Source organism: Castor canadensis, chromosome 2 (genome assembly GCF_047511655.1).
Source record: "Castor canadensis chromosome 2, mCasCan1.hap1v2, whole genome shotgun sequence".
In the NCBI taxonomy this organism is placed as follows: domain Eukaryota; kingdom Metazoa; phylum Chordata; class Mammalia; order Rodentia; family Castoridae; genus Castor; species Castor canadensis.
In genome coordinates this window covers 82,833,650-82,859,929 of record NC_133387.1, presented here as the reverse complement: position 1 = coordinate 82,859,929, position 26,280 = coordinate 82,833,650, and the positions used below count along the sequence as shown (strand labels likewise).

At 37.4% G+C, this 26,280-nt stretch overlaps 1 protein-coding gene across 3 annotated transcripts in view; it reads right to left on the bottom strand.

The window, feature by feature from the left end:
* The window catches only part of Klhl7 (kelch like family member 7), a 74,147-nt gene that overhangs the window by 13,783 nt on the left and 34,084 nt on the right, over nucleotides 1-26,280 (bottom strand). For 2 of the 3 annotated variants that reach the window (XM_074065146.1, XM_074065147.1), the window contains exons 5-8: nucleotides 25,734-25,909; nucleotides 23,160-23,334; nucleotides 19,551-19,658; nucleotides 15,455-15,597 (exon numbers count right to left, since the gene is read on the bottom strand). In XM_074065146.1, the coding sequence (XP_073921247.1) occupies nucleotides 15,455-15,597; nucleotides 19,551-19,658; nucleotides 23,160-23,334; nucleotides 25,734-25,909 (602 nt within the window). The remainder of the gene's footprint in view (nucleotides 1-15,454; nucleotides 15,598-19,550; nucleotides 19,659-23,159; nucleotides 23,335-25,733; nucleotides 25,910-26,280) is intronic. The other variant, XM_020177971.2, reaches the window with a different exon arrangement.

Genomic DNA, 26,280 nt, shown 5'->3' with positions numbered 1-26,280 from the left:
CATGCACACAAAAAAAAGGATTGGTGGAGTGGCTCAAGGTGTAGGCTGTGAGTTCAAGCCCCAGTACTGAAAAAAGAAATACGTATCATGACAGTTTTAATAACTGTAAATGGTTATTGTACATCGGACACTAAGGTTGATAACACTGCCTACATAATATCGTGTCCAGTAGTTTGTCTTCAGGGGGGTACACTAATTTTTTTGTTTTTTTAGTACTTGAGTTCAGGGCCTTGTACTTGCTAGGCAGGTACTCTACCACTTGAGCCACACCTCAGCCCTTCTTAAAAGCTTTAGTTATTTTTCAGATAGGATCTCTTGCTTTTTGCCCAGGGCCAACCAGATCACATTCCTACCTACACCTCCCTAGTAGCTGTGACTGCAGGCATGCACCACACACCTGGCTTGTTAGCAGAGACGGTGTCTAACTTTTTGCCTGGTCTGGCCTAAAACTGCAATTGGCCCTGTCTCCTTCTTCAGGTGGCTGTGATTATAGGCTTGAGCCAGTATGTTTGGTCTGAGATGTCTTATACAAGCCCTTCTACCAAGAATGCAAAGTAGACTTCACTTCAGCTAAAATTTAATGTTTTATATTTGGGCTCATCTAAATACACCTGTGTGTGAACATGTGTGGCTCTGGCTGTATGCATACATGGTACAGGGGAGGTTATAATCTCCGTGGGGATTTTTTCATTCATGTGTATACTTCCCTTGAAGTCTACCTAATTCCCTCAGTCATCCAAAATAGAGTATGGAGAGGATGGCTTGACATTTGCCCTTTAGTAAGTGGCTGCAGTACCAAGAAGACAATGTGGCAGCTGAGACAAGGGAGCAGGGAGAACCAGTGGGTAGTTAGCTCAGTGGCTCAGTGAGCACGCGCCAGCTCCAACCTGGGGCCCTCTGGAGAGGACAGGGCTATTTACAGGGCAAGTAGAGGAACACAGTTTTCATGTCAGCAACAAGATGGACAAAGCACTTGAGTCACAATGGGCGGTGTCCATGTGGAGAGGAGGCAGGAAACTGTTACCCTAAAAATAGACTCAATTAGGTTTTATTGAGTATCTGCTCCATGCAAGGTCCTGTGCTTAGGGGCTGTAAAGATCTGGAAATAGGAAAAGATGTGATGGAAGGGTTTCATGAAGACTGGCTACATCACCCGCACCTGTATAGTGCGTGCACGCGTACACACACACACACACACACACACACACACACACACACACACAGACACATTCATGTACAAAGTCCTGCCTCCTTTGGTCCTTGTCAGCCTTTCCTGCCTCTGTTGTCACAGGCATACTCTATACTTTTTCAAGCTCAAGACTCCCTTCCTTTTAGTAGGCTTCCCTCACATCCTTCTTCTGAATCCCTACCACTCAGAAGTCCAGATTGGATGACTGAGCATTCCATTATATCTTGCCTTGTGTTATTTTCCAGCTATAGTGCCATGACACTCCCAGGACAGTGGGGTCTTCCTAAGGTGATGGGCTGTGAATACTTTCTTTAAATGCCTCAGGCAAAAACATCAGTGTGCGCCAGCTTCTTGGGAGGTGGGGATAGAGGATCTCAGTTCAAGTTCAAGGCCAGCCAGCTATGAAAAAAGCTAGTGAAACCCTGTCTCAACAAATAAGCCAGGTGTGGTGGTGCATGCCTGTAGTCCCAGCTACTCAGAAGGCATTAATGGGGGATTGAAGGCTGGCATAAAGGATTATAGTCCAAGGCCAGTCCAGGCACAGTGTGCCAGACAAAAAGTGCTGAGACCCAACTTGAAAAATAACCTAAAGCAAAAAATACTTGAGGTATGGCTCAAGTGGTAGAGTGTGCTTAGCAAGCATGAGGCCGAGTCCAAATCCCAGTACTGCCAACCCCCTGTGTCCCTGCCACCAAAATCAATGCATTATTTTCCTTCAGAGTAAGGACTGATTTTATATAATGTATTTTGGAAATACATGGTTCCTCAAATAATAGAAACACTGCAGATATAGATTTAAAAAGTTGAGGTAACCACAATCCAAAATGAAAAAAAAAAAAAAGCTTTTATTTTTTTAAGACCCAAGAACTGTATTTTGGATTATTTTGAGAGGAAAGCAAGTCAAATTAGAGGGACAGGTTACTAGAAAAAAAGGAAAACAAATTTTACAAAATGAAAAATTTAAGATTTCTTGGAAAACAGTGAAGTTAATCTAATGTGTGTTGAAGATGAACAAATCATAAGTTTTGTTCAGCTGTTATCTGACTTGACTGTTTCTAAGGACTATTAAAACTTCTCCAACTGTGATGACCATCTATATAGAAAGCAGCGTATGCAGATGCTAGAGAGGTTCCTAGGGGCTGTTTCATGGAAAGTCAGAAGGATATCTGTCTCCATTCATTTCACAAGGTCATAAAGAACATGGGCAGCGTCCCCACCCCTCGAGGCTTTGGTATGGGAACTATGGGTCCCAAGGACATCCCAGAACTGCTCAGTAACTTGAGTTTCCTTCTCTGCGAAACAAAGTGACCGAGGTGGATGATCTGAGGGCTCAAGCCCTCCTTTTAGCACCAAACCCAGTGATCTCAGGGTCCCGCTGATTCGAAATGTCTCACTAAACAAATAGCTACTATTGCTGTAGTGGAGCTTTTTTTCCCCATAATGGAGATTGAACTCAGGACTTCATGCCTGCTAGGCAAGTGTTCTACCTATTGAGTCACATCCCCAGTTCTTTTTACTTTAGTTTGTCTTATAGATAGGGACTCATGCTTCTGCTCAGACTGGCCTCAGATCACAAATCCAACTATTTCCACCTCCTAAGTAGCTGGGATTACAGATATGTACCACCAAGCCAGGCTTGTTTTTTGAAGCAAGACCTTGCTTACTTTTGCCAGCACTGGCCTCTTACTGTGATCATTCTATCTCTACCTCCCAAGAAGCTGGGACTACCACACCCAGCCCAAATTATTACTTTTTGAGCACATACCTTTTCAGGAACTGTAATAAAATATCTTAAAACATGATCTGAAAATAATAACCCTATGAAGTAAATCCTCATTTATAGATAACAAAAATAAGTGATGTTAAGAACCTTATCAAAGGACACACAGTAAATGATGAATCTAAGATTTAAATCTAAATCTACCTAACTCCAAAGCTATGCTCTTAGCTCCTGTGCTGCCCTGCATCTCTTAAATCTATATGCCCACTAAGACAAAACACAAGGCTGGGAGTACGGCAGTCTGGGTTCCTTCCTCTGGTCACTGGTGTGTTTCTAGTTACGTGACTCTGGGCACTTGAGTTGACACTACTGAACCTCAACAACCTCATCTGTAGGAAGTTGGCAGGATAGTTGCTGAAGTCCTGCACTACCTCCGTCTTATCACTTATGAGCACAATGCTCAACAAGCCGAAAAGTAGCATTCACACTGAGCATTCAATATCATGAGTCTTTTCCTTCCTATTTAATCTACCAGTAAGTCTGTCATGAAGCTTCCATGGAGGATTTCTGGCTGACAAATCCAAACCAGAGGGTTCTTTTCATGCTACCAGTATCAGCACTGTTTTAGCATACACTGGGATATTTAGCTGGTTAAGTCTGACCAAGCATCTTGCAGACTTCTGTCTCCGTACAGAGGGAGTTTTTTTTAATTAGGTGAGAGTCCATACCTGTAGAAAATTGTGTGTCACCCTGCTAGGGAACTTCATTTTTGGTTTCATAAAGATTACAGGCTATAATGCTGCATATGCTCCTGGTTTTGACCAGGTCCTCACTGCAGCGCTATTTTTTAATTACCCCAACTCCTGATGGCATATTGCATGTTGTCACTATGGCTCCTGTTTTTTTTTTTTTTTTAATGGGTAGTACTTTTCATTGTTGTGGCAAAGTATACAAAAGGCTTACCACTTTAACCATTTAAAAAGTATAGTTTGGTGGCATTATGCATACTTATATTGCTGCACAATGATCACGACCTTCCATCACCTTTGCATCATTCCAAACTGAAACTCTCTAGCCACTAAGTAAAACCTCAGCTTCCCTCCTCTCAACCTATGGTAATCTCTGTTCTACTTTCTGTCTCCATGTATGTGATAAGCACTTCAAAAATAACAGTGGAATCATACAATGTCCATCCTTTTTTGTCTAGCTGTTTCACTTGGAAATATGTTATCAAAGTTTAAACGGATGTATTTTAAGCCACAAAACAAAAATTTTTAGTAATTTTTTACAACAGTAGTGGAAAAATAATGCAGATCTATATTTCTCAAATGACCCATTGTTTTCATGTGTGTAGCCAATATCACTAACAGATTTATTTTTTATTTTTGCAAACCAAAAATACCTATCATCTGAACATTATTATATTGGAACTTCTTGTGCTTCACATCCTGTAGGCCTGCCTTTTACCCAAGCCCTGACAGTGACAAACAGCTTTGTTTGGTATGCCTGGACAGTTCCGCTTTTCAGCCCACTCTATATTTTTGGCAATGTGTCTGGATACAGTTTGGATATAAACTGCAACACCTCCCTCCCAAAGCCTCACATATTGAAGGTTTGGTCCTTGATGCAAGTAGTGTCCGGAGGTGGGGCTTTTTGGGAAGTGAATGGATCATCACGGGGTCTGCCTTCATCAATTGACACTAATACACTGATGGATTAAAAACTATTGGGAGGTGATAGAACTGTGGAAGGTGGGGCCTGGTTGGAGGAAGGTGGTGACTTATGGGCATGTTTTTGAGAGTATATCTTGCTCTAGCCCCTTACTGACACTCTGTTTCCTGGCTGCCAGGAGATGAACAGTTTTCCTATGCCATGACCTTCCTCTATGTTGTTTCTGCCTTGCCATAGGCCTAAAAGTAATGGTGACTCCTGGTTTTGTGGTTGCCTGCACCATGAGGACCAGGGACCTATGATCAACCAGCAAACAATACTTGTGGTGGGACCAGGCTTTCATCTTTTTTTTTTTAAAGTAAATCTCAGTAGTTTCCAATTCTGTCTTTTCATAGAGTAATTCTTCCCCAAGGAAATTATCCTAAAGAAAAAACTTCACAGTGTGCAAAACTGGCACATGTAAGGGGTATTCCCCTGCAGGGCTATTTTAACAGAAAAAACTAATATAGGCCAAATGTGAAAGAAATGACAATTTTAAATAAATAATGGTATATCTTTGTGATAAAATACAGCCTTTCAAAAGGATATTTGCACTGATATGACACTATCATCATAATAAATGCTAAGAATAAGAAAGTTTTGTAGGGCCGCGGGTGTAACTCAGTGGTAGAACACTTGCCTAGCATGTACTATGCCCTGGGTTCATTTCCCTGCACTGCAAGAAAAATAATTTGTAAGGAGCACGTATAAATGATCTCACACATGTAAAAATGTGAGGACTGGAATGATATTCACGAGGTTTTGTATATTGTACAAAGTATGGGTTTCATTGTGACATTTTCATACATGCTTGTAACATACTTTGATAATATCCATCCCACTACCCTCTCTTATCACTCCCCTTTTCTATTCCCTTCATATCCTTAACAGCCCTCTTTCTACCTTCATGACTCTTTTTCTTCTAAATTCCACATATGAGAGGAAACGTGTAGTACTTGTCTGAGTCTGGCCTATTTTACTGAACATGATGACCTCCAGTTCCATTCATTTTCCTGAAAACACACTTAACATTCTTTTTAGCTGAATGAAACTCCATTGTGTATACAGGCATTTTCTTTATCCATCCATTCATTGATGGACAGCTAGGCTGATAACTTGGTTATTGTGACTAGTGCTGCAAAAACTATGGGTATTCAGGTATCTCTCCAGTAATCTGATTTTGATTCTTATGGGTATATACCCAGAAGTGGTATCCTGCCTAGCAAGCGTGAGACCCCGAGTTCAAACCCCAGCACTTAAAAAAGTATACATATATATGGAGGTTTTGAAGATCCTCCATATTGATTTCCATAGTGGCTACGTTAATTTACATCTCTACCAACAGTGTACTGTATAGGTTTCTTTTTCCCTGTATCCTTGCCAACATTTGCTGCTTTTTGTTTTCTTGATGGTAGTCATGCTGACTGGGGTGAGATGGAATCTCCATGTAGCTTTGACTATTCCTGATGTCTAAATATGTTGAACTTTTTAAACAGTGTATTTACTGGCCATTTGTACTTCTTTGAGAAGTTTCTGTTAAGTTCATTTGCCCATGTATTGATTGGATTATCTGCTCTTTTGGTACTTAATTTTTTAAATTCTTTATATATTTTGGATATTGATTTCCTTTCAGATGACTAGCTGACAGAGATTTTCTCCAATTCTGTATGCTGTTTCTTCACTCTGATAATTGCTTTCTTTGCTTTGCAGGATCTTTTTAATCTGATGCAATTTCATTTGTCAATTCTTGCTATAACTTCCTGAACTACAGTTCAGGAAGTCATTGCCCATGCCTACATTTTGAAGTGTTTCCCTTTAGCAGTTTCAGAGTTTCAGGTTTTTGATCCACTTTGGGTTGATTTTTGTACAGAATGAGAGGTAGGGATCTAGTTTCAGTCTTCCATATATAGACAGCCAATTTTTCCAGCATCACTTGTTAAAGCAGCTGTTTTTCCAATGCATATTGGCGCCTTTATTGAGAATCACAGATGGCATCTGGGTCTTCCATTCTACTCCATTGGTCTACATATCTGTTTTTTTATGCCAGTACTATACTGTTTTTATGTTTACAATTATCAATGTCTGTCTTTGAATTCTGGGAGCACTTGGACTTCCTCTTTTATATCTTGTTTCACTTGAACTTCCTACATGAGCATATTCCTTTTTGAAATAGAAGTGGAATACAGTAATTACACCAAAGGTAGGAAAGAAGGCACAGGAAAACAACTGCTTCTTATAGCAGAGGCCAATAATAGTGCTAAATGTTTAACAGAAATGTGAAATTAAAACTAATTTAAGTCACAAATTTTGAGAATGAAAAACACAATTGGCTCTTATATTATGTGGCTAAATTTCAACTACAGGGCAGACTAAAAACATCCTTTGCTTTGCTTCCAAATAGCACATTTTTTTGGGGGGGGAGGGTACTCAGGTTTTTCAGAAGTAAACACTTGATCACACCAAGTAATTGCACAGGCTGGACCCATATTTTGAAATGTATCTGTTTTCAATATGGTCACATAAATATTGCTGGAGATATTTTAACTTCCCAGAGTCCAGAAAGAGATTTCATAATTAGCATTCAGGAAAAACATACTATTATATATATATATATATATATATATATATATATAAATATAAAATAAAATATACTTATACATAATGTATATGAATATTTCATATATATGTGAAAAATATAGCTCAGGAAAAATGCTCTTGTAATAGCATTGTAGCCAAAAAGGAAAGGCTGTTAATGTAGCAGAGACAGGTGGGAGCAGGCTGCTTGGTAAAATTAGGCTTGATTAGCAACAAATAAGTGGGTATTTCTCTCAGCTATTCATGATTGGTTAGAATTATTGAGGAGTTAGAGGTGAGGATAGAGACTAGCAAAAGGAATTAAAAAGTCACAATGCTCCATACCACCAAAAAGGAAACTCACACCTAAACTACTCAGAAATTCAAGTATGAAATAAAACTCAGTTCCGCAAGTGAAACCTGACAGGAATATAATGATCAGTAACATTTGAGTAGAAAATAAACATTAGGAAAGAATCCTATGCTATCATCCTGCCAAATTATCTTTAGCCGGTTTGACTTTAAAGAACTGTGATGTGTAATTTTAATCTTGGCACAGCAGGGCACATTACACTTTAAATGATTATCTCAAACTCCAGAATGTGATGACATCCTCATTGAATACAACGTTTTCACCAATGGAACAAACACCTACTCCTGCTCAGAAGTGCAGAATACAGGAAATAATGCAGATGGCTAAGGTTTGGAAGAGTTAGGAAAGATGAAGGGAAGAACAAAGTGGAGAAAACAAAAACCAAAAAAGGTAGGAAAATTAGAAAACCTAAGGATGACAGGGGGACTTTGAGAAGTGGATGAAGATTAGAGATATGGAAAAGAAGTTAGACAAACATAACTGATATCCACACAAATCCTGAGGAGATTTAAAGTCTTTGCTTTTAGATCAGGAAACTTAAGTATAGAGAGGCTAGGACTTTCCTAAGGTCATTTGCCTATAATTGAAATGCTCTATGAAACAGCTGCTTTCCTTTAAAGAAAAAAGTAAAAACACCCAAAAAATAGATCTCAGAAAATAAAAAAGACCAAGACTTAGTCCTTTAGTTGTCCACCCATATTTAATTAAGTTAAGATAGATTCTATTCAGTTAAGTAATACTTTTGGCGGCTTTTATGAAAAAAAATTTGATAATCATACTTTTCAAGTCAAAAAGATACTTTAAAGTCTTTTCTCTTTCTTATCATCTAAATTCTGCCAATAAATCTCTTTCAAGAAAATCTCCACAAAGCTTCTATGAAGATTTCCTGGCGGATAAATCCAAACCAGGAAGCTTTTTTTTTCATATTACCACCAATATCAGCACTGTGTATCACAAATTGGAACATTTAACTAGTTAAATTCAATTGAGCATCTTTACCTCCACCTCTGTGCTCTGTCACTACTTCTTACTTCTGTGTACATCTCACACACTCTGAATTTGAGGCCAGGATCATGACTGATGAGTCTTTCATATCTCCTTGATGATGCCAACCCACCAATTTAAACTTATAAATGAACTGTGATACTGGTAATATGCTAAAATAGTTGTTTAAAGTATGCTTTTACAATCAGCTAATCATACAGTATGTTTTATATAAGAGATAAGGATCACCAATTTTCAAAGAAAATAATCCACACCAAACCTGAGTATTATTGGATACTTCTGAGAGGACAGGTCTTACGGTGGTTCTAGGTCATCACATGAACAACCATTACCAAAAATAGCCAACATGATTATTAGGTGACATAGTATAGTAGGTATTGAGAAATTATCTCCTTCTAGTCAGACTACAAGGCCTGACTCAGCCTTCTAGCCTTGTGTTCATGTGCCCATACGCTTCAGCTAGAGTTCCTCAGAGCACCAAACATAGATCCCATTCCCATTTTCTCTGCTCCTCCCACTTATAGCTCTCAACCAAATACTTGCAGCTGTTTCCATTCTCTCCTAGTCTTTGTATGATCTGTTAATTTGTGAGAGTTAAGGCTGTGGCTTATGGACAATGAGCTTGATATTATCCCCACCAGGGTTAGTCGTACTGTCACTGGAGGTTTATTGAAGGTGCAGTGACAACTCAAAGAAACAAATTTCTGAAGGTGGGAACTTCAGGCACTGGACCCAGGTAGGGTGGAGGTTAATATTTAGAATGAAATTACAAGTCAGTGTGCTATGAAGATGCTTGAAAAGAAACAGTCTGAGACTCAATATTCCTATTTTGGAAGCTACTGAAGGAAGGCAGACACTCAACTGAGAATTTACATCAGAATGTATTCCAATCTTTGTTGGGGGGGGGTGGGCAGTGCTGGGGTTTGAACTCAGGGCCTCACAGTTGCTAGGTGGGTGCTCTGCCACTTGAGCCACTCCACCAGTCCTCCAATTTCTTCTTTACATGAACATGAGGGCAACTTGTCTAGCCAAGATGCCTGCAAAGACTGAGGCAGACCACTTACAGACAGATTTTACCATGGGGAGCCTATTATGTTGACAGTTAACAAAGGTTGCGGGGATGCTCATGATGACTCTCACCTGTATTTCAGCATTCCATCACTGGAGTTCACAGTTACAGGTCCAGTCCACCTGGAAAGGCTTCTGCCCATTTTGAACATTTTGTTCCTGTAGGTACTTCTGACTATTTTAACAGTGCTCATGCTTTAACCTCAGTGCAGTGCTTCTAGAATATTCTTTGCTGGTGGCAAACACTACTGATATACTCTTATAAAAGTCTTAGTTCTTTAAATGTAACACCATGTTCCTTTAAGGTTTATACTTCTTTTATACATGAACTTTAAAAATCAAATACAATGTATAACTGCTAATTCCCACCTGATCACAGGGTGGGAATGTGTCCTCTTTAAGTGAGGACCTGTTTAGGAAGGAAGGTGGTTATAATACTGTGAAATAAAGATACTGTGATACCTTTAATAAATAATGTCTACAAAAGGAAAATGTGGTTGAGTTGAAGAAAACTTTGTTTGTTTTGAAGCAGTCTCAATATATAGCCTAGTCTGGCCTTGAGCTTGCTCTTGTAACCTAGGCTGGCCTTGAACTCTCAATCTTGCCTTAACCTCCCGAGTGCCAGGATTACAGGTGTGCACTATCATGTTCAGTAACTTTTTTACTTTTAAATTTTAGGGCCCATTTACATTTAGGTCCAGACCTATAAAACCAACTGATATAATTTCCTGTGAAATGCCATATAATTTTATACTTGATCATTCACATTAGGCCAGGCACTAACCCCAGCAGTAATCTACTTCAGAACTCTGAGTAAGAAAATGCACTCAGGACAAACCTTCTGATCTTGATGGTTCCATATGGGTTTCTACCTTTGTAATTTATAAGCTCTGGTCCTCACTCTTGGTTTGTTTTTGCCAGATGTATGTAGGGTTCCTTTGTTTCTGCAGTATAGACTTCCCCTTTCTTTACCATATGGAAGTAGTCAGCCAAGGTACTTACTAAATGCTAAGTCAGTAGTAGTCCAAATAAAAGCTGGTCAATTAAGTCAACTTTTATTTAGGAATCAAAATCATAAGACATTACCAAGCTACAATTTGAGAACACCAAACTAAGAGAAATAGAACACTGAATACAGACAATTCTTTCAGCAACCACTAAGCACTTCAGGTTTAAAAACAGGTACAAGATAAGGAAAGGAAGACTTCACAGCTTTATAAAAGGAACATAACAATGAAAATAGCATTTCAATTCAATATAGCAACCTATTTTTTTCTATCTACATTCAAGAAAAAAGTTAAAATTTTCTTTGCTATCATTTTTCAATCATCAGTTAATACAAATAATTGTCTTGATAGCCAAGGAATAGCTAAAGACAATAGCTTGCAGGGATACTGACTTAATTCTGATAATTCAATTATATAACACTACTTAAATTGTCCTCTTTGAAGGGATCAACTCATTGATAGTGGTCATCACTTTTGGCTAGTACAGGATCCACATAAATGGGTCCCATTCAATAATATTGAAACCCATTTAGTTGTTTCTGAACATATTAAATTTAAGAATTTGAAAGTAAATCAACTCCTATCTATACATGACTTCTTATTAAGCAGTTTACATGAATAATGAAATAATATTCACTTGGAGAGATCCAAGATAAATAATAATTTATAATTATATCAGTTTTTCTATTTTAGTATTATAAATAAGGACTAATTTTTAAATTTTGAAATGTTATACACAAATAGGTAAATGACAGAAGTTTTTTAAGATGAATTTTTATAACAAAAAAGTAGAGAGTAGCTACCACTTCTAAATAAATATTGTAATGAGATTGTAATAGTGTCAGCTTCAGGGAATACAACATAATCGATGGAATATTTTCATCAGTGGTTAATTCCTCAGTTATTTGAATTTTTCCACTGGAAGTCTAAAACTTGTGGTTGACTATACAGAAAAGCAATTAAGAATAGATAATTTATAAGAGCAAAGCAAGGTATCCAGTGAGAATTCTGAGGTTACAGTGTCAATACCATGGTTGTATAGGATATGCGGCTCTTCTCAACTGTCCAATAAAAAACAAACAAACAAGGTAAATGTTAGAACTAAAGACTAAAAATGAAGTGCTTAAAGTCATCCCTCATTTGCTTTACTCTAGAAATAATGGTCCCACTTCCTAAATGAAATCAAGATTCTTCTGGCCTATCTGTGCATCAAAACAGACATCTATTTTAAAATAAAATATTTTCTACCAAAATTTGGTTTAATTTTTCACTGTCAAAATTAATACCACAGTTTGGCTTTCAGAGTATAACTATTACTAATATCTGAAAGCAGTAGTTTGTGGAACTATAATTTAAACTACTAAGACTTCAGTTTTTAATTGGAAAAAAAGTTTATCATTATCCTACTCTTAACTCAAAAGGATCCTGAAAAATTAAAAAACAAACTGGCACTTAAATTTCAACAGGATTACCCTTCTTTACTCAGTGTGAAATAGGTGTGTAAAGTGTGTCAACCTTTTAAACACACTGAGAAAACTGTGCTTATTGAATTGTCCTGCACAAGCCATGAGGTCTCATGGCACCTGCCAGCCACCTGTCTTCTACTGAGGAAGCGATTGTCTGTTTTCTGGAGCAACAGATCAGAAATAGACATCGGAGCTAACAGCAGCTCAAAAATGATAGCGCAAATATCATGATGATTAACCAAGGTAATCTTAACTTCCCTTTTTGGGGAGGTGTTTTTGGTATCTGACAGCATATTACTTTCTATGGGTTATGGTAGTAAGTGTTATGATAAGGAGAAGCTGTTGGAGGTCTCCTTCTCTACAAAATAGAGGAACTGCCAATATTGGTGACTGTTGCAGCAGGGCCAGACATGCATGGTCTTCTTACCGGACCAGATTAATGTAAGCACTAAAACTTGGTATATAGCCAACACTGTGGCTAAGGCATATTTCTGTTGCTGTGTCCTCATTAGAGGGAATTTCTTGTTAAGGATAATAACATCATGAGCTGACCTCAAGAATCTCTTGACTCTTTGGCTTTATGCCATAATGTAAGCTGCAGTGACCCTGGACCAGCTCACCTTCCAAAGGGTAGTCACAGGCTAGTTTCCTTTGTTGATACCTATAATGCTGATCAGTTCTAGAGCAAACATGGAAAGGATTCTGTATGTCTTAGTAAAGACAGAAAATAAGCCAGCCCAGAATACAATGTTTATTGCCTTAAAGTCTCTATTTGTCCACAGGGCTAGAACAGAAATTAGCAAACTATAGCCTGAAAGCTAAATCCAGTCTAGCATCTATTTTTATAAATAAAGTTTTATTGGCACACAACCAGGCCCACTAGTTTATGTATTGTCTATGGCTACTTTCCTTCTCATACCCTGTATGGTATGAGAATGGAGTAGCTGGGCCAGAGAACAGATGGTCTGCAAAGATGAAAATATTTACTGACCCTTTATAGAAAATGTTTCCCAACCCGACCTACAGCACATTGGTATAACCCATTGGAATTGAAGGACAGCTTGCTGTCCCAAGCATCTCTTACATATTAGAGATGGAACATGTCCTATATTTGGATGTCCTAGTTTTACTGTGCAACCCAAAAAGTTATCAGTTATAAGTAAACCCTAGACCAGGAGAAAGCATTCTATGGTAGTACCCTGTGACCTTGGAGCATCAAGCTTCAGAGGTTCCAGTCTTTGATAGTTCCTGGCTTACCACTAGATTCTGACAGAAAGCAATGTCTAACAGACCAAGGGAAACCAGATGACCATAGAACAGTTTAATTTGATCTATGTAACAAAATTGTTTGCCTTCAACCAATTACATGGCAAGTAAACACAAAATTGAGCTTATGTAGGTTTCAAAGGCACAAAATATCCAAATAGGCTAATCACAACCCTTAGTCAGTAGCCCTTCACTTAACTCACCACCTCCCCATTTCAACCAGAACTATGCCTTCATGAAGGTATTACCTATATATCAGCTGATAAACTTGAGAGACCTGAGTGAGGTTCATTTTTTATAGTGATAGCCAATAATGAGCTGCCAAAACAGTGCAGCCCTTTTAGGAATTATAATGAAGGACAATACATAAGGAAAGTATTTCTAATTGGCAGAATTTCAAGTAATTCATGTTATTGTCCATATCTTTAGGAGAGAAAGCCTAGTCACTTTTTTATCAATTTTGGAACATTGCTAATAATTTACTCAGATGGATAGAGACTTGAAATAAACAAGGATGCAAGACTGTTGACAGGAGATTTGAGTAAGTTGGTGGAAGGACACACAAATTTTGTCTCACATGAATTCTTACCACAGCGTCACCAATGCAAAAAAAGTCTCTTGTGTACAGAACTGCATCTATGTCTTCTCTCCCCAGTCAACCTGATGCTTGCTTATGAGTGCTCACGATGGCACTGATGAGGCTGCCTATGACAGTAGTTAGAGAAGGTCAAGCTTCCTAAGCCAATGTGGCTACTTACTGCTGACCAGTGTTGACATAGTTCTAAGTCGTTAAGGTGTTACCATACTTTGAGGGAACCTAATAAAAGGCTAACTACATTCGGGCCCATCCATTAGCATAGAGACAACACTTTGTCTTTATGGAAGTTGATAATATGGATTTAGACTGGCCTTTTCTATCTTCTGAACTTTTTACATCACCATGTGTTTTTATAAATACCTTGTATATCACTACATTATACACACAATGACTCCAAGGACCTAAAGAAGTAATAATCAAGTATCCATCCTAATGTCAACAAGATGCTCTGGTCTCATCAGGTACTTATCATTCAAAGATGGGCTTACCATTAACAATGAAAGATCATTATGTGCTCAGATTCTACATGAGTTATGGATACCACCTTGCAAGTTTTTGGGTGTTATCTTTTAGGATTGTGATATTTCTTCTGCCTAAGAAATACATGTAGTATCAGAAAAACAAGGCATTATTTCCTTCACAGCCAAAACACATCTGACTAAGAAACAAGAGGTAGAAATGTTAGTGGACTCTCAAGGTTATAATTAATGATCTATTTTTTTAAAATTGTGTATGTACCTAGACCTATGATTCAGACTGTGCTAGCCCAATTAGTAAAATATGTACCAGAAAATATACTAAAACTGGTCATTGTTTCTAGATAATTGAATTAAAGGTCATTTTATCTTTTTTCTGTGTGATTTTTTAGGTTTTCCAAATTGTCTAGAATGACTAAAAGAAAATATATCTAACTCTAGAAGCAGAAGCATTTTCATTGAAAATGGCATATAATGAAGGCAAGGAGTAAGAATAATGTAAGGACTTGCTAACAAAGGAAAAGATAGGAGAATTAGCTCCTATTCCCGCCCCCCCTGTCTTTTGTTTTGATGGTACTGGAGATTGACACCAGGGCCTCTCCCTTGTATGTAAGTACTCTACCATTTGAGCCATGCCCCTATCCCTTTTGTTTTTGAGATGGAGCTTGCTAACTTTGTCCTTGCTAGCCTCTAAGTCTGATTTTTCTGCTTCCACCTCACAAGTAACTGGGATTTAAGGTGTGTGCCATCACATCTGGTAACTTCCTAACTTATTTGCTAACTTCCTAATTTATTTACTATAAAGCTTTCCAGAACAATTGTGGAACAGTTGAAATCTAAGTCTCAGTTTTCTTATCTGTAAAACAAACATGATAACTGTATCTCATAAGGTATGTGAAAGAACAGCAAAGACTAACATCTCTAAAGGCACTATTACTAGGTTGGGTAGGTGAGTATGTGCTCAGTGCTTTCAAAAACAAAGTGAAAATAAAAATTTGTTACCTTTGGGTTAAAATATCTACAAGACTGTGGTTGGGAGCCTCCAAATAGGGCTATTCGGTAATCATGTTTTTTTCTTCTAGGCCTTGTGCCATCTACAAGTTCTTCTCGATCCTCTGGAGATAACAGATGGTACCTCATTCCACCTGTAGAAAAATATGTGGCAACTCTTTTTAACAACTTCAGGCACCAATGTGAAGCTCTGAAAGGAAATTCCCAGACATAACAATGCATTTATTTATGTAACTTTATCATCCCTTCTATTGCTTGAGGAAAGTGTGTGTGTGTGGGGGGGGAGGCAGGTGAGATGTGGAAGAACCTGTACCCTAACCAATTTATTATTCTTGGCAATCAACATTCCAAGACTGCACCACCCACTTATTATACACGAGTCAACCACCTGGTTCCTCAACCAATAGTTGTCAAAATAATAATTGTTGAGATCCAGATCTCCTAACCCAGTGGTTCTCAATCTTTCTTCTTTCCTTTTTTGAGACAGTGTCTCACTATCTCACTATGTAACCTGGGTTGGCCTTAAACTCACTTTGCAACCTAGGCTGGCCTCAAACTCATGATCCTCCTGTCTCAGCCTTCTGAGTTCTGGGACGATAAGAATGTGCCACCACAATAGGCTCTTGATCTTAACTATACATTAGAATCAACTGGGGAATCTGAAACTATGTATGCCTGAGTCCTACCACAGACCGATGAAAACCTCTGGTGTTAGGGCCCAGGCATTGGTATTTTTAAGAGCCCCTTAATACTTCTCATTTAAAATGTGGTTCAAGAGCAGTAGCTCTTTGGGTCTGAATCTCAGGCCCCACCAAACACCTGCTGAGTCAGTTTCTGCATATTTAACAAAATCCCAAGGTAATTCAGATGTACATGAAACTTTGAGAAGCATTGTCTTATATGACACTCAAATGCAATGAGGATTCAATTACTGCAATCTAATATAATCTTTTTCCTGCAGCACTTCCTTAATTTCATCAAGGGCCACTTAACAACCAAAACTGTTTAAGGTGTCATCTCAAATCATTGTGGGAAAAAATGGATCATTTGTCAATGTTATAAAACAACATAGAAAAAAAATTTCACTCTAAATTCCAAATCAATACAAATTAGAATATGCAAAAAATCTCATAAAAGCACTAAAAGAAAAATAGTGTCATTATAAAAAAAAAAAAACAAAAAAAAACAGGCCCAGAATGCAGAAGCCTAAAAAGGACCAAAAAAAAAAAGTCATGAAAAAATGTTCAGACAACTAAATAAAATTTTGAGTTACTTCATGGCAAAAAAGATGGAATCAAAAGACAGAGACAGCTAGGAAAATGTTTATAATTTTAAAATATACTTTATTAATTAATAAGATTACGACCAGCAACTTAACAGAAAATTAGATGGAGTACCTGAATACAGTTCACAGAAAAAGAAGTACAAACAATTCTTAAACATATGAAAATATGCCTGACATGTTTGGAGAATACTTGTGAATGAATGAAAGTCATTCATTTCCTTTCGCTTCAGAGTTGAGTAGAAGCACTTGTGTGTAATACTAACTAGAAACCTGGGAGGCCTAGGCTGTGGATCTGGAGCCTGTTCCAGGTCAGGGATTGGTAAACTTTTTCTATAAAAGGCAAAGAGTAAATAAATACCTTAGGCTTTGCCACATTTGGTTTCAGTGGAATACTGTTTTCTACAATCCTTCATTGCTGTGAAAACTACTTAGGATGAAGGCCAGATTTAGCCTATATATAGCTGTATCAGCATTACCTGAAACATGTTAAAAATCCAAACAAGTGGATGCTAGCTCAAACCTTCTGAACCTGAAACACTGTGGTTTGAGTGGCACTGCTCCAAGAGGGTTTTACACACACTGAAGGTGGCTTGTGCAGTCCATGAACACAATACTCCCAGAAAGAGACAGGTAGGCGAGGAGAGAGACAGGCAACAGGCCACTAGGTAAAAAGTGGCTGACAGGGCCAACATTACTCACCCCAGAGAAAGCATGAACGGCGCTCCTTCACTAATACAATTTTTTTTTCTCCCCTTCTAAGGAGAGAACTGGCACCTTTCCTTGAGAAGCCCGCTACTCCTTAGGTTTCTTTCTTTAGGAGTTATTCCTTCTAGCAGTAGGTGTTATCATTTGTAAATTTTGAGTAAGAACTTGGCTTGGCCCTTTCTAAGGATTTTGACTGTGTACTTTATTTTGTGACTCATTTTCTTTTAGTCAAAATTATTTTGGCTTCGTCTTAATCTATTTTTATCATCTTTTTCTGTTTTTTTCTCTCCCTGACAAGGCACAAAAGTCAGGCAGTAAGAAGACAACTGATGTCTGAAGAAGAGAGACTGCAAGCTTCTTTTCCCCAGTTAGCTCTGTCCAGACCCCAAAGAAAAAAATATAATAAGTCTGTTAAATTAAAGAAACTAAAAAACAAGCTTGGTGTGGTGGTCCATGCCTGTAATCCTGGCTACTCAGGCGGAAGGATCTTGAGTTGGAGATCAATCTGACAAGTGAGACTGTATTTAAAAAGGAATACAAACAAAAGGGCTGGGAGCATGGTCCAAGTGGCAGAGCACTGGCCTAGCATGAGCAAGGCTGGGTTTAATCTCCAGTACTAATACTACAAAAAAAAGAAAAAGAAAAGAAAGAACAGAAGGAAGGAAGGAAGGAAAGAAAACCAAAACACAAAACTTTCTGCTAAAGAATCTAATCTCCATACTTGGTTGAATTTCTCAAACAATTCTGCTATCCTGTTTCTAAATCAATTCAGAATTCACATAAGAACTAAATGCTCTGAACTTTGTTGTCTTTAGCAGCTGAAGAAATAGTGTGGCTCTCTACCAGTAAAAAGCCAGAAAAATAAGACACAGTTTGCAAGTGGAGAAAAAAACAAACAAGAAAAACCCCTCATATTAAGGTGTATGCCATCCTAGGGCTGGAGGCATGGCTCAAGTGGTAAAGGGTCAAACCCCAGTATGACAAAAAAATGAAAGAAAAACAGATGTATGGCTCCAATAGATAGAAGTCCAAACCTAAAGGAATTTTCTTGGTGATTTTCTTCCATCTCTTTTTATTTAAAGGGACTAGTGGTCACCTGCCTTCTACTTCACACTCACTACTACACCTTGGCTTTCAAGACGCCAGACTTTGATTTGTGAATTCATCTTTCCTGGTCTTTTTGTCCCATCCCTTAAAAGTAGATATTCAGAATGATGTGCCCTTCACTCATACATTCTTCTCTTTTTCCCTTGACAACCATACTGGTCAAATGCTCCTGGTGTTTAAAAATTATTTTTCATTTAACAAAACACAAACCGTAACTGTTTTATGCTCTTGCCACTGATGAAAAAGTTTATTAGATATTCATGTAAAACGTGTTTAGTAACTCTAGAGTATTTCATTATATGGATATATCATAACACTTTCCAATCTAGAGACAAATGGTTGGCTTACCTATCTGCCACACAACAGCATTAAGTAGCAGCTGTGTGCTAAGTCTAAATGGAAGTAAAACTAACTTATGTTATATTAGGCTTTAAAATCAAGGAAGAAATTATCTAATAATTTGAACACTCAAAGATCACCACTATTGAGGAAATTTTAGGCAGGAATAAAAGTGCTAATTTCTCCTTTATCTAGTCTCCTAACTTTATGCCAGAAACTAGCTACACCTTAAATGAATCAACCAAACAAAGCAGCAAAAACAACTTAAGGATTCAAAGTGGGTGCCAACTACCTTCTGAGAGGCTTTCTTGCTTATCATATGCAAATTGAAATCTGTTATGCTGCCCCATTTGTGCATAACTGACCTTGTGATTTCTGACTTAAAATGGAAGGGAATTTAGGAGCCTTTAAGAGTTAGCAGGAGTATACACAACTAAGCATATCAGTCATTATACTAGTAAACTACATATTTTGTGCCTGTTTAAATAATACTCTAAACTTACTTACAGGAGAATGACAGACTCTACTTTCAGAAATACCTTCTTGTAGCCAGGTATGATAGCATATACCTATAATCTCAGCTATTCAGGAGGCAGAGGTAGCAAGATAGTAATTTGAGGCCAGCCCAAACAAAAGTAAGCAAGACCCTACCTGAAAAACAAGCTGGGCATGGTGGTACACAGCTGTAATCCCAAATACTCAAGGCAGAGGTAGGAAGATCACAGTCTGAGGCTGGCCTATGAAAAAACATGAGACTATCTGAAAAATAAAAGGACTGGGGGTAAGGCTTAAGTGGCAGAACACTTGTCTAGCAAGCATGAGGCCTGAGTTCAACATCTAGTACCAGAAAAACTACTTTCTTCCTACAAAATAACTGTAAGTGCTAGAAAGAATAAACATCTTTTTGAAAGAACAGCTAAGATCCTAAAATAAGAGGACTGAAAATAAAGATGAAATTGGACACTAGAATGTTAACTATTGAGAGACTCCGAAGCTATTCTGAAGGCTTTTGGTACTAGAAACATAGAAACTGTTTTTGATTGGCTGTATGAGAGTGCAGGAATGGAACTGAGATCTCCACCTGAAGCTAGATTGCTTGGATCAGTAGTTACACTTTAGTGAAAGATAAGCTAAGAAAAATTATCTGCCTGAGAGCAAAGGGAGAAATAGTAACTTGCCTGTTTCAACTTCAGCTTCAGGTGGAGGAAACCTCTCTTTTTGAGCAGTTATGAACATAGCCCTCAAATCCCTGGTCTGAGGTTTGAATTTTCCCTACCTGAAAGTCTGAAAAGCTGTAAGCCAGGAAAAATTCAAAGTAGGCCTAGATTGTTGTACCCTAGGGAACATGGCAAGAACAAATACTATTCTCTGAAGGACAACAAAGAAAGATCCGCAGGAACACAGCCAAGCCTCTCAACATTCCTACAGATTAAGATCAAATATAAAACAAGCAATCCAAAATTATGAATTTCTAAAGGAATTAAACCACCAGGAATAAGTTAAGAGAACCAACAAATAGAGCATGTGGTCTTCAGAGACTTCAGGTATTGGTATTACCAAACACAAAGCATAAAATACCTATATTTAACATGTTTAAATAAAGGAAGAACTGAAAATATGAGCAAGGGGAAAAGACCACAAGAAATGACCAGGCTAATATATAAAAAACAAAAGGAAAAAGACAATTCATAATAAAACAAAAGTTAATACAGAAATTAGAAAATGAAAACAAATTTACAGACATATTACACTTTAAATGAAGTACAGCGATAATTAAAGGAAGATACCTGAGTAAAATGAAAAGAAACTATGTGTGTATATACAGCTGTATGGATATTTGGTTAACATGTTTAAAATTAGTGGGAAAAGATGAACTAATTCAATAATGGCATTGAATAACAATAAATTTTGGTAGGATGTAAGTCTTAATGGAAGAAAACATAAAATCCACAAATGGAGAAGGGGAAAATTTAGGTAATTAAAATTATTTTTCCACTGGATGTGATCACACATATCTGCAATCCCAATACTTGGGAGTCTGAGGCAGAAGGGCCATGAGACCTTTGTAATCACATCACTAAAACCAGACATTACACAGAAAAAACCTGTTCAGACTTAATGATGTATAACCATGAAATTAGACTTGATATTTTAAGAACTTTCTCTTGTCTTAAAAACTGTTGCAAACACCAAGAGCATAAGAAGCAAACACCAAGAGCATAAGAAACAAACACAAACTCTACTTTTGATAAAAAGAGACTTATAAACCAAAACACAATTATAAAGACTAGCAAATGGAGAGTGTCTTGCACCTAGATGAGTTTTTATAATGAAGAGCAAGTCCAATTACTCTACAGATCCTTGGGAAGGGTCATAATTAGAGATACAGGGATTAAGTGGGGGGAAAAAAAAAGTCCCCTCTCCCAACACCCAAATGCCTACACCCAACTTATACCCACTTGAGAAAATACCTGCAGATACTGACATTTAGGGGCTCCCAATTAAAAAATTGCCTGGCTACTCTTATTACCTTATAGTTCAACCCAAGAAGTGAGATGCCTGCTCACATACAGCCTTATCTATCAATTTTGTAATGCTCATTCTTAAGTGATTCATAGATAAAACCATACATTTAAGAAAACCTTCCAACAATAAAAATAGGAAAAGAAAATTCAAAGTTAATATAGAAAATACAGAACACACAGGAAAACTTCAGAGGCAAAATAGTGACTACTTTGGAGTACTAAGATATTTCAGTCACGAAATAAGAAATTAAGAGAAAAAGTAGAAACTTGAGAAATTAAAAATACTATCTGAAATAAAAGTTTAAAAGAAAAATCAAGGCTAGTTCTCAGAAGAGCACTGAGAGACAAAGATGAAAATAGGAGAAACAAAAAGATTAGCTAATGGCTGAAGAATCACAGCATAATTAAAAAAACAGAGAAACTTATGGCTGAAAAGATAAGAGGAGGCCCAGGAGATTTTTTTAGAAATGCACATACATTACTTTAAACTTTTTAAAACACCAGGGATTAAAGCAAAAAAGGGATTAAATACTTAACAAGAGAGGAACAAGAAAGAAAAGGGCAATAGACTTTTCATAAGTAACATGGGAAGCCTGAAGATTATGGAGTGATGCCTTCAAAATTCTAACTGAAAATGATTTTCAATATAATTTTATATATACTTAAACTATCCTTCAATGATTTATAAAAAAACTAAACATGAGATTTGTCAAGTCTCCAATATTTACTGGCTATATACACTTCATTAGGAACCTTTTAGAAGATGTGCTCCAAATAGAATTAAGAAAGGGGGAGCCAGGTATGGTGGTATATGCCTGTAATACTAGTACTCAGGAAACTGAGTCAGGAGGGTTGAGAGTTTGGAGCCAGCCTGTGCTACATAGCAAGACCATGTCTCAAAAAACAGATAATGGGGGGAGGAGAGTATAAACCTGGGATTCAGAAAAGAATTAATTTAACATAGGAGTGAGAGGACTTCCCAAGATGGTGAAGGAAAGCGTCAGGATAAGACCTGTGCCACTGGCCTACACAGCAAACAGTCTATATTGGGATAGGCAGAAGGAAGGCTCTAAAAGGGATGTTTTCAAGAAATAAAAGCCGCACGTTATTTGCACAGACAAGTTTATTAAATGGCATTTTACAAAGGCATTGAAGGCTTGGGACTTACCCTGCAAGTTGAAAAAAATCAAAGGAAATGAAAACAATCAGAACTTTTTTTTCCTGTGGCACTGGGGATAGAACCTAGGGCCTCCCGCAAGCTACAAAGTGCTCTATCACTTAAGCGGCCAAATTTAGGAATTATGAGCTCCAGGCAAAAACAACAACAAAACTAAAAGCAAAGTTGTTTAGGAAAGAAAATGTGATGGGACTAGGGACATGGATCAAGTGGTAGCGCACTTGCCTAGCAGTCTCCAGTACCACAAAGAAAAAAAGGTAACGACAATACATTGCTTGGCTAAGTACAATAAAAAAGGAAACAGTAGGAACAAAGTACATGAAAGCTATTGTATACAAAAGTAGAAAAAGACTAAATAATTTCACCTTCTGTCACATAAATCCCTATAAAGACTGAGGCTAAGTCTCTTAAAGGGTACTGAGAACCCAAGGGATTAATTATCTAGAAGGACAAAGTCTTGAATGTTTTGTCCTGGCTACTGAGTCTGATCCTAATGAGTTTAAGCCCAAGAGAAACTGGCAAAAGATCAGGGTATAAACGGACATTAAGGCAACTTACTTATCACCATCTTAAGGCATTCAGGATTGTCTTGAATAAGTGGTTCAGCTTGTACCGTTTTACTTAAGAAATTCTTTGATATAAGAGGAAACCTGACTTTAGCAAGGATATCAACCATAAATGGCTGGCGATTAGGTTCATCATATTTCAACCACCTGACTGCAGCATCATAAACCTAAGGGGGAAAAACAGCATAGTAAAGTTCTTACATGGCAAGAATATTCCAATTACCTATGTTTACTCTCACATTGAAGAGGAAGAACCTCATAAGGAAACAACCCTTATCCCTAATATTTTATCAGGTATTTGCTTTCACACCAAAATACTTGACTGTACTTCGAATGGTTTACATTCTGCTCTACTTTTGTCTTGTATTTTTTTGGTGGGCCTGGGGTTTGAACTCAGGGCTTTGCACTTGCAAAGCAGGTGCTCTACCGCTCAAGTCACACCTCAAAGTCTGTGTACTGCTCTACTAAGTCTTGTAGGTGATTTTTTTTTTTTTTTAGAAGTAAGTACTATTACAAAATGTAATTATGGGAGGTGATTAAATTTATTATTTAAAAAAAATACAGCTTTTTTGGGGGAAGAAAATACATCATACTGAAAGAAGTCTATTGGTCAATGGTAGTTCTAATATATGCTCAGTATCAGGAAAATAGGTTCCCAAGATAGACTTGTCTGCTTTCTAGGAAATTTAAGATATAAAAATTCTATATTAAATAAACTATAGGAAATATATATAAGAAGTATTTTCTAAAATAATACTGTAGCATTCATTTAACTGCGCTGAACAAGTCCAAGTTCATTAACGTAATTTAACTTATAAATCATTAAACACCCTGAAAATAAATTTATTATTTCATATACATACTTGTCTACTACACACACATTTGAGCCAGGTAAATTAATTTCGGGGTGGTATTAATAAGGCCCATCTTGTTACGAGTTGAATTGGTATTTTTAAAAAAGAGACCTTTTTAGAACAGTTTCATATTTACAGGAAAGTTACAAAGACAGTACAGTTTTCCCATATACTCTTTACCCAGTTGTTAAGATGTATCTTCTGATATACTTGTTACAACTAATGAACCAATACTGATACATTAACTGAGGTCCCCACATTCCTTTGGATTTCTTAGTTTTTATCTAATGTGATTTTTCGGTACCATGATCCCATAAAAGATACCATATTACACTTAGTCACTAAGTCACCTTAGGCTATTCTATTCTAGTCATCTTAGGCTATTCTAGACTATGGAGTTTCTCAGAGTTCCTTTGTTTTTGATTACCTTAACAGGTTACAGAGTTCTGGTCAGGTATTTTGGAGACTGTCCCTCAATTTGGGTTTGTCTGAAGTTTTATTGATTAGACTAGCGTTTACGTTTTTTTGGAGGATGGTGATGTGCATATTCCCATTATATCAAGAGTGCAAGCAACCAATATGACTTATCACTGATGATATCAACCTTGACCTCCTGAGGTAGGTCAGTTTTCTTCAGTATAAAGTTACTTTTTCTTTCTTTGCATGTAAGCCAGCTAATTTCGATCACAGAACTAAGGATATTTTTGGTTTTGTTTTTTTTGAGAAAGTGCTCACTATATTGCCCTGACTCTTGGGCTAAAGTGATCCTCCCACCTCAGCCTCCTGGGTAGATGGGACTTAAGACACATCATTCTCCCTGTTGTACAGAACTGAGATTTTTGCTTTTGACTAGTCAGATCCTCCAGGTTCAAACAATCAACTTGCTAATTCATACCTGGGCCATGAAGAACACAGGGCAAAAGAACATGGCTTATTGCTAACCTTTTACTTTTAGAGCAAAAACAACTCAAAGCATGTGCTCTTATAGTATCTTAGTATACTAGCTTTGTAATGCTGCTATAACAAATTACCACAGACTTAGAACCTTAAAATTTAGAGATGGATGTGGGGCTGAAAATAAGGATTTTGGGACTCTTCATACAAAAGTATTCCCCAACCCATATTCCAAATATCTGCAGGCAGTTTATACTTCTGACAGTTTATCTGACGGCTTCGGCAGTCAGAGTGTAAATAGTTTACACTGGGCTAAAATCAAGGTGCTGGCAGGCCACCCGGAGGCTGGATAGGATAAACTATTTCCTTACCTTTTCCAGCAACTACTTCCTGCCTACATTTAAGCAATGGCTAGTCAACTCTTTTGCACATTGTATCTCTCTTGAAAATTTAAGGAGCCTTAGGATTATATTTGGACCCACATGAATAATCACCTCATTTGAAGGTCCTTAATCATACCCTCAAAGATCCCCTGTGCCATGTAAGGTAGCATATTCATAGGCTCAGAGGATTAGAATGTGGCCATTTAGGGGAAGCACTGTTCTGTTTATCATAGTACCCAGTAGATGTACCTCTACTAAGTGGCCTCTCAAGTACCCAAGATTTACTTTTCCTATGAAACAGGCCTTGTAACACTGTACTGATTGTAAAGAACATTCTCTCCTAATATGACTTTTCCTTGTCATGTATCCAAACATCAAGTATAAAAAGTCAAAAATAAATTTTTACTAAGAAAAACAGAAAGGCAATTTAGTCACCTGATCCTCTGCTCTCACAGTCAGAGTGTCCTGGTTGAGAAGATGTGTTACTCGTTTGACATCAAGTTGTAGAAATTCATCAGTTTTGTAAACTTCAGTAAAATGCTGATGAATAAAGTCATCTGCTGTTGCTTTCAATTCAGGACAGTCCAGACACTCTGCAAGCACACTTATACCTAAACACAGGAAAAACAAAATGAAACAAACAAAAACCCCAAACACACAAAAACAGAAAAAATTATTTTAGAAAAACCAAATATATATGCCAGTATTTGGGAGGATGAGGCAGGAGGATTGCGAGTTCAAGGCCAGTCTGGGCTACACAATGAGATCCTATCTCAAAACAACAAAAACAAATATATGTTGAAGACAAAGCATAAATTTGGGAAAATTTGACAGAATTTCATAAATGGATCCTTTTCTGTTCCAATGATATGTCTATTCTTGTTCCAACATTAGAATGTCTTGTGTTTGACTTTGTATTATTGAAGAGAAAACCCCCTTCAATGTTTTTAAAAAACTTTTCCTGGCTATTGTTAGGCATTTT